This window comes from Pterocles gutturalis, unplaced genomic scaffold (assembly GCF_000699245.1).
Source record: "Pterocles gutturalis isolate BGI_N339 unplaced genomic scaffold, ASM69924v1 scaffold29049, whole genome shotgun sequence".
Taxonomy (NCBI): Eukaryota; Metazoa; Chordata; class Aves; order Pterocliformes; family Pteroclidae; genus Pterocles; species Pterocles gutturalis.
In genome coordinates this window covers 815-7,650 of record NW_010129066.1, presented here as the reverse complement: position 1 = coordinate 7,650, position 6,836 = coordinate 815, and the positions used below count along the sequence as shown (strand labels likewise).

General features: G+C 37.1%; 1 protein-coding gene across 1 annotated transcript; it reads right to left on the bottom strand.

The window, feature by feature from the left end:
* Positions 1–332: 332 nt before the first annotated feature.
* Positions 333–5,523, bottom strand: MGST1 (microsomal glutathione S-transferase 1). Its single transcript, XM_010079839.1, has 3 exons — positions 5,367–5,523; positions 3,175–3,269; positions 333–935 (listed from the first exon to the last, which is right to left on the bottom strand). Exons 1-3 carry the CDS (start codon positions 5,490–5,492, stop codon positions 689–691), a joined length of 468 nt encoding a protein of 155 aa, XP_010078141.1. The 5' UTR covers positions 5,493–5,523; the 3' UTR covers positions 333–688.
* Between the last annotated feature and the right edge of the window lie 1,313 nt (positions 5,524–6,836).

Below are 6,836 nucleotides of genomic sequence, written 5' to 3'. Positions count from 1 at the left end.
CAACAAAAAGAATTACTTCAAATTTTCATCACTGTCACTAAACAAGAGTCTAGCCCAAATACTTTTTTCTTTTTAATCTATTTAACTGAAAGAAATGGAGCTGCTACAGTTAGTTTTTTTAATCCCAAAGTGGATTATACAAAAAACAATTTAATCAAAGATTTTTCACAACATGCCTAGCATTACTGGTTATATCTTACTATGAAGGTAAGCATTCTTCAAAGAACTGTATGATTGGAATCTCTTCCAGATATACAGTGACATGCTATTTGCTGGCTTCATTGAGAAGAGTCAAAATGAAAACAAAAAACCACGCCTTTTTTTTTTCCTCATCTTTATTGATTTAGACTTCAGACCTACAGCCAAAAATAGTGCATCTGTAGAAAATTACCACACATACTATCAATACAGCATCATTGCATGTGTAGAATTGGGAGCACTTGACAAATCACAAAGGGAACATTCAATCTAACATTTTGGCAACACAGCCCATGAATAGGGAACACAGGGAGAAGGATTTTTTTTTTTTCCTCCAAAAAGAAAGATTTCTGAACAGGAATGAAAAACCTCTGTTAAAAAATTAATTCTGGTCACCATGGAAAAACTCATGCTGGCTCATTCAAGACATCAACATACACTGCTGGAAACTTTGTGTGGAATGTGGAATGGTACACAGAAGCTACGACTGCTACAGATACAATGATGTCTTTAGCACTTTGTATGCCATAGAGATGGTCACTGCATACCCAGCTACCCAAGACAAACCTCTACTGGGCTGTGGAAGAGGGATCATGTATGCAAAAGTGTGAAAGATCCTAGATCCAACGAAGATTCTGAAATGCAGCAAGGCTGAGTACAGCTCAGGGCCACTAAGAGCATACAGCAGTCCAATGCCAAGAAATGGGACAATATTTTCAAGGTCATTCAGGTGGCCTCTGGAGAAAGAAGCAAAGTTGTTTTACAGTGTTGTATTTTGTTGAATAAACCATTTCAAGCATCACTATTTTTCAGCTTCCTCAGATCATGCTACTGTTAAGGCCCTAACACATCTATTGGCTTTCTCTGCAGTGGGGACTTGATTCAGCTACTGAAATTATTTTGGCATGCTCACCTGATACCACATTGGTCTCTCCTGCAGCACCCCACACTTATTAAGCTTTTGATCTCCTGTACGAAAGGTCTTAATTTTTCCCCAGGACCTTGGTAATATTAGGGACTTGAGGTATATGAGTGCAGCTGGGAACGCAATAATGCAAGGGAAGGCAGGGAAGAAGATGGATAGCTGGAATGTTCTTGTAGCCTCTCTCACCTGAACATCAACTAACTGGATGACTGTGACTGCAACTACTAGACTTCATTGCCCAGATGGTCTGTTCCAATCCCATAAACTCAGTTTTGTAGTCTCCATAAAGAAAATACAAAATATCCTATATATGAAACATTCTATCAAATCTTAATGAAGTTCAATCATCTTGAAAAATGTTATTTTTGAGTATCTAACAGGTGTGAAAGTTACGCTTTTGGTTCATTTTCTTCACTACCAAGGACTAAAATAGATTAAAGATGTTTGAAAATTTGAAAATATAATTTACTAAAAATCTGTTGAGACTGAACTCCAGATCCTGAAGTATTCTTTCACACCTCTTCCTAAACCTTCCCTGCTCTCTTTACCTCTTTAGATAAATTATATCTTCCAGACAAATTTACTGATTGAAACAACCTCTAAGCCGTACTAATTATGTCAAATTTCACAGCCAACCAGAATAAGAACATGGTGCTGTTTGCAGCTGCTTTCTGAACTCCTTTATCATTAAAAGCAAACATATCTTCCAGTTTGTTTTGGTTTTGTTTTCCCAGAAAAGTACATTGAAGAACATAATGTCTTTTCTATACGCACAAACAGAACAAATTCCAGTTGCATATACAGAAGAGAAGCCATGGGCGGACCAAGCTGACTTACTAGGTCTGGGGAAGCCTGAACAACTCTGCAAAATAGCAACGTAGGATTTGACAATACAGTGTTTTAAAAATATAACCTGTGCAAATGACTTACTCCTCCACCAAAAAGTGCCCTTTTTTAATAACAGCCAGCAAATTAAAAAACTAACTACTCCCTGAACCACTCAGGGGGAGAAAGTTCAGAGCATCTTTACAGCCCACTGAGATTAGATGCTTACTTTCTGAGATTTTAATCCAGAAATATGCTACAGAAATATATGAGCTTTCATGGAACCATGGTCATCTACATTTGCAAGGATGCACCATTCTGAAATCAGAGCTGGTGCTTATTTTCAAGATCTTCCCTAATGGCAGTTTAAATAAGAACAGTTCCTTCACAGTCAAGTTTTTGGTGTAAAAATATATATAGCAAACTGTTAGCTTCCTTACGGAATAATGATATGGAAAGCATTCCATTAAAGCTTTCCTTGTTAGCACAGGTGTATCAAACAGCATCTCTAAAATTATGACTTTGGTAACTGAAAATTTTGCCATCAGCTAAATAAAATTAAGTAAGCTGCAATATTTAGCCACTGAAATACAGCTTACATTCTGCCACGGATCTTGCAGAACAAAACACATACACTGCAGGTTGCACACTGCCATACAATTAATATCATTCTTCCAGAAGGCTGGTCAACTTTCCTGTACAACTGACCCATCGGTGAGCAACCTCGATTCAATGCAGAAAAATGAGCACAGGCTTTGACTTCCACTCAGTACAATTTGCCATATTAATACCCTCAATACCACTCTGAAGTTCCATGACTTTAACACAGTTTTACTCCTCTTCCCCTTGTTATTTCCTTTACACTTTAGGAAAAGATGTAACTATTGTAACTGGTGTTCAAATTATATAGAAAGCTGATTTATACTTACTGTACACTCCTTCATAATACATCAACTCACAGTCATGTTTTACAATCTTTTCACCACTTCTCCCATGCATACAGGATACTATCCAAGAGTCAGTTTTTATAGCCAGACAATGACTTATTATTTTTAGTATGCTGACTGTTTGAATGTGGAATGGTTTATTCATTTAGACAAATTAATGTATTAGATTATTACATAAAGCAAAACACACACAGACTTGTCAAAGAGAATGGGATGAAATTAATTCATTTAGTATTATTCTGCTATTTAAAATTATCTTCAAAGACTCTTATGCATTACCTGCGTACACGTTCGACATCTTGATCAGTCCGTAGGTATTTTTTAGCATTCTCGCCTTTACCAAATGATGCCGTATCTTCTGGGTTGACAAATGCCTATTTCAAACATAAACACACAAGAGACATTAGAAGCCAGAATGTTTTTTCTAGTCAAGGCAGCTTGCTATAAAGGTCACTCTTTTTACTAATGCCTCTATAACCTCACATAACTGAAGTTAAATGCACAGTGAATAACATATTATTACGGTTTTCTTGAGCCCAGCCTGTATGTAGCCTGTGTGCTGACAAATTGATGTAATTTATGCATGTAGATAGTCTTGTAAGATGGACAAGCATGGCAGATTACTGATACTCAGCCTGAAGTAATGCCAGTGGGCTGAAAGAACATAAGGACCTGGAAGGTAGATCTACTGCCTGTACTGCTTAAGTCTCTTTTTCATTATTCTTGACAAATTATCTGAAAGCCCTTTTGGATCCCTCCCTTCTTCAGAAGTCTATACAGAAACAGCATCCAAGAGACACATCCCATCCTCATTTATGACCAAATTAGTTTCTCCCTTTCCTCTTCGGTACAAATTTTTCCACTTACATGATCTGTTATTACATCCAAATGCTGTAAAACACTATTGGAAAACAATGTTTACTTCTGTTAGTGCAGAGTGCAGTAGGTCTCTCCTTGCTGACACGTAGTAACACATGCATTTTGTGGACCATTCAGGCTGTGCAGGCTTAAGTCCAGAAAACCTTTTGATTTTAGGAGAGCTACATGTTTGCTTTCTAAGGCAGCCTTGATCCCCTTCTGTGAAATATGCTTGGCCTAAAAATTCCGGAGACACGTTAATAGTATCAACATCAGCAACACTTTACCTTCTCTTGTTCCACTAATGGCTTTCCTCCATTTTTTTCTTAACATTTTAAAGACTTCTTTTATATTAAATAGGAAATAAAAAATACTTTACTAATTTGTCTGTTTGCAGTATTACTGTCTAAGAAAACTAATTACTCCAAATTAATAAAGGGCCCTATTGTCACCTGTATACACACAGATCATAATACGGTATGAGCACTAACACAGGACTCCATTGGATCTACAGACAGGACCGGTACAGCTGATGTGCTTCCACAAGAGCAAAAGGAATTAAGGTTATGACACAGACACCTGGGTCCTATTTTGAATATACAGGACAGGCTGTGTGGTCTACCATATTCAATCTTCAGCTGTGCCAAAGATCTAGAGAGCTATCAGAAACCAGCAGTAGCTCAAATGCTGTGCTGCTAGGACTTCATGGACAACAGAACAGTTCAGCTGGGTTCTCTTTTTTAGCAGGAACACAAAGCAGCATTTCAGCTAAAGGACTGCAACAAAATCCTTGAAGCACACATCATCTTCAGAAGCAGATCTCACAAGAATAGTCATATGGGGTAAATTCAGGGGTCTTTCAGCCCAGGAACAAGCGTTACCAACAGTGGCCATGAGCAGATGCCTAGAGAAGACCAAGAGCAGGGCAAAAGCAACAGGATGCAACTTCTGCTTTATTTAGTAAAACTCAGTGGATCTTTCATATATTTATCTAGACTACACAGATATTTAATATATTTATCTAGACTACACAGCAATCCACGTAAATTTTCAGCCTGATTCTCATTCTAGAAAAAAAATGAAAATTTTTTTTTAGATAATGACCTACCTGCAATGGGAAGGCTAGAACAATTAGGGAATGTAAAGAGCTTTAAAATTAGTGGATGACAGGGTTATAGATGCATAAAAAGCCACTTCATATCCCCTCTTCTGACCCTACTAGCTGGTATTCACATAACATGGCTCCATATCACATTTTATTTGCTTTATAAACTGAGTACCCTGGACACCAGCTTTCTGCAGAAGACGGTGGAAATTACAGTTATTAAAAACTCTTCTTTAAAAATAATATAAATGTTTTAGAAGGGTAGAGTAAGTCAAATGCAACTGTAAGATACAGTCTCATAATTATCTCATAATTAGGTTAAAGACATTGTCCATTTGAGACCAACAAAGCACCAGCACTCCAAACTCAGAATACCATTAGAGGAAGGAGGAAGAACAAGAAGCATAAGTATTTGAAAGCTGAAAAGAAAAGAAACACCTGTGATATCTCTGTACTTCAACACAAATTTCAACCTATTCTACCAGACAGTATTTTCCCAATTTCTTACCTTCCTTGTGATTCTGAAGTAGGCTGTTAAGAGACTCATTAGCATCATTTTTAGAAGAACAATAGTTGTATAAGTAGCATAAGCCCGGAAGACGTCATTGTCAATTAACTGGGCCAATTTAGCCATTTCTCCACTTCTCACTGACGACCTTTAAAAAACATTAAAGTTAGACTAACATCATGGCAATCCAAAGTTCTGACAAGATTGTCAGAATAGCCTTTTTTTTAGCATGACTGAAACGACAGCACAATTTTGCTATGTGAAAAGATTATTTTCAAATGAATTTATTTTTCCTCAGTTTATTTTCACAATGGCATAACATAATACTTCAAGCTGAGAAATTACATTACCATTTAATATTTCACTTCCATTATATCCTCTTATTAAACTGTCAAAATATAAACCACCAAAATATTTAACATAATTGCAGAAACAAAATGTACTCACAGAAATCAGCACACTTGTCTAACACAAGGAGTTAGACCAACTTCAGACCAATTTATTTGAACTAGTGAATTTCCCTAAGGAGTCACCAGGATAAAGAGTGTGATGACATACTAATTTTCCCCTTTAAACACTACAGTACGTATAGTATTGGATTTTTTTTTTTTTTGGTAAAATGACACAATTATAACTGCACTTCAGCTTTCAAACTAACCAGTATCTTCCCACCCAGCAATAACTTGTGATCAAACTGAGTTAAACACACATTTTTCTCCTTTGAGGCCTTGTTCTTAAAAATTGCTTTTAGCATGATTCATGGGCAAAGATTAAGTTGTAATGACAAAAAAGCAGAGAACTATTTATGCTTCTATGATGGGAGGTTTAAGCTAATGAACTCTTTCCAATGAGACCATACCAAACCCACAATCCTACAGAAGCAGTACCTTTTATGAACACCATAAAGTTAAGAATGTGATGAGGACTGAATGCACATAAATCAAAAAGCATGTCCCCTTTCACATTCAATTTGTGCTCTGCACAGAGCAAGCCTTTTGCCTCACCAAGTGTTTCAATCATGCACTTAGCGAGTAGGAATCCATAAAACTAGTATGTCTTCACTTTACTTCAGACCAAAATAAACGTATTTTTCATTATTCACTACTTCCTATTTTGTTACTACTGTTAAAATGATATAAAAGTTAATATTAACTTGATTATAGCTCTAACAATCTCTCATCTTGCTTTCAACACCGAGTCACTGCCACCTATAGGAAGGGAAACTGGATGAGAGCTGCTCTGAAGGCACATCCCTGGTGGTTGGTGGGCAGGATGAAGGCAAGCAGCTGTTTGCTCAGTGAAACAAATCGAGCCTTGCCTGGACCCGTCTGGCTGTGGTGGTGGGATTTTGCTCCCTCTTTTATCCTTTAACAGACAGCATGTGGGTCACCAGGCCAAGCACTGGGCCTAGGGATTATGAGAAGTTCAGTACAACCTTCCTTCCTCTCACTTCACAATATGGTTCTCAAG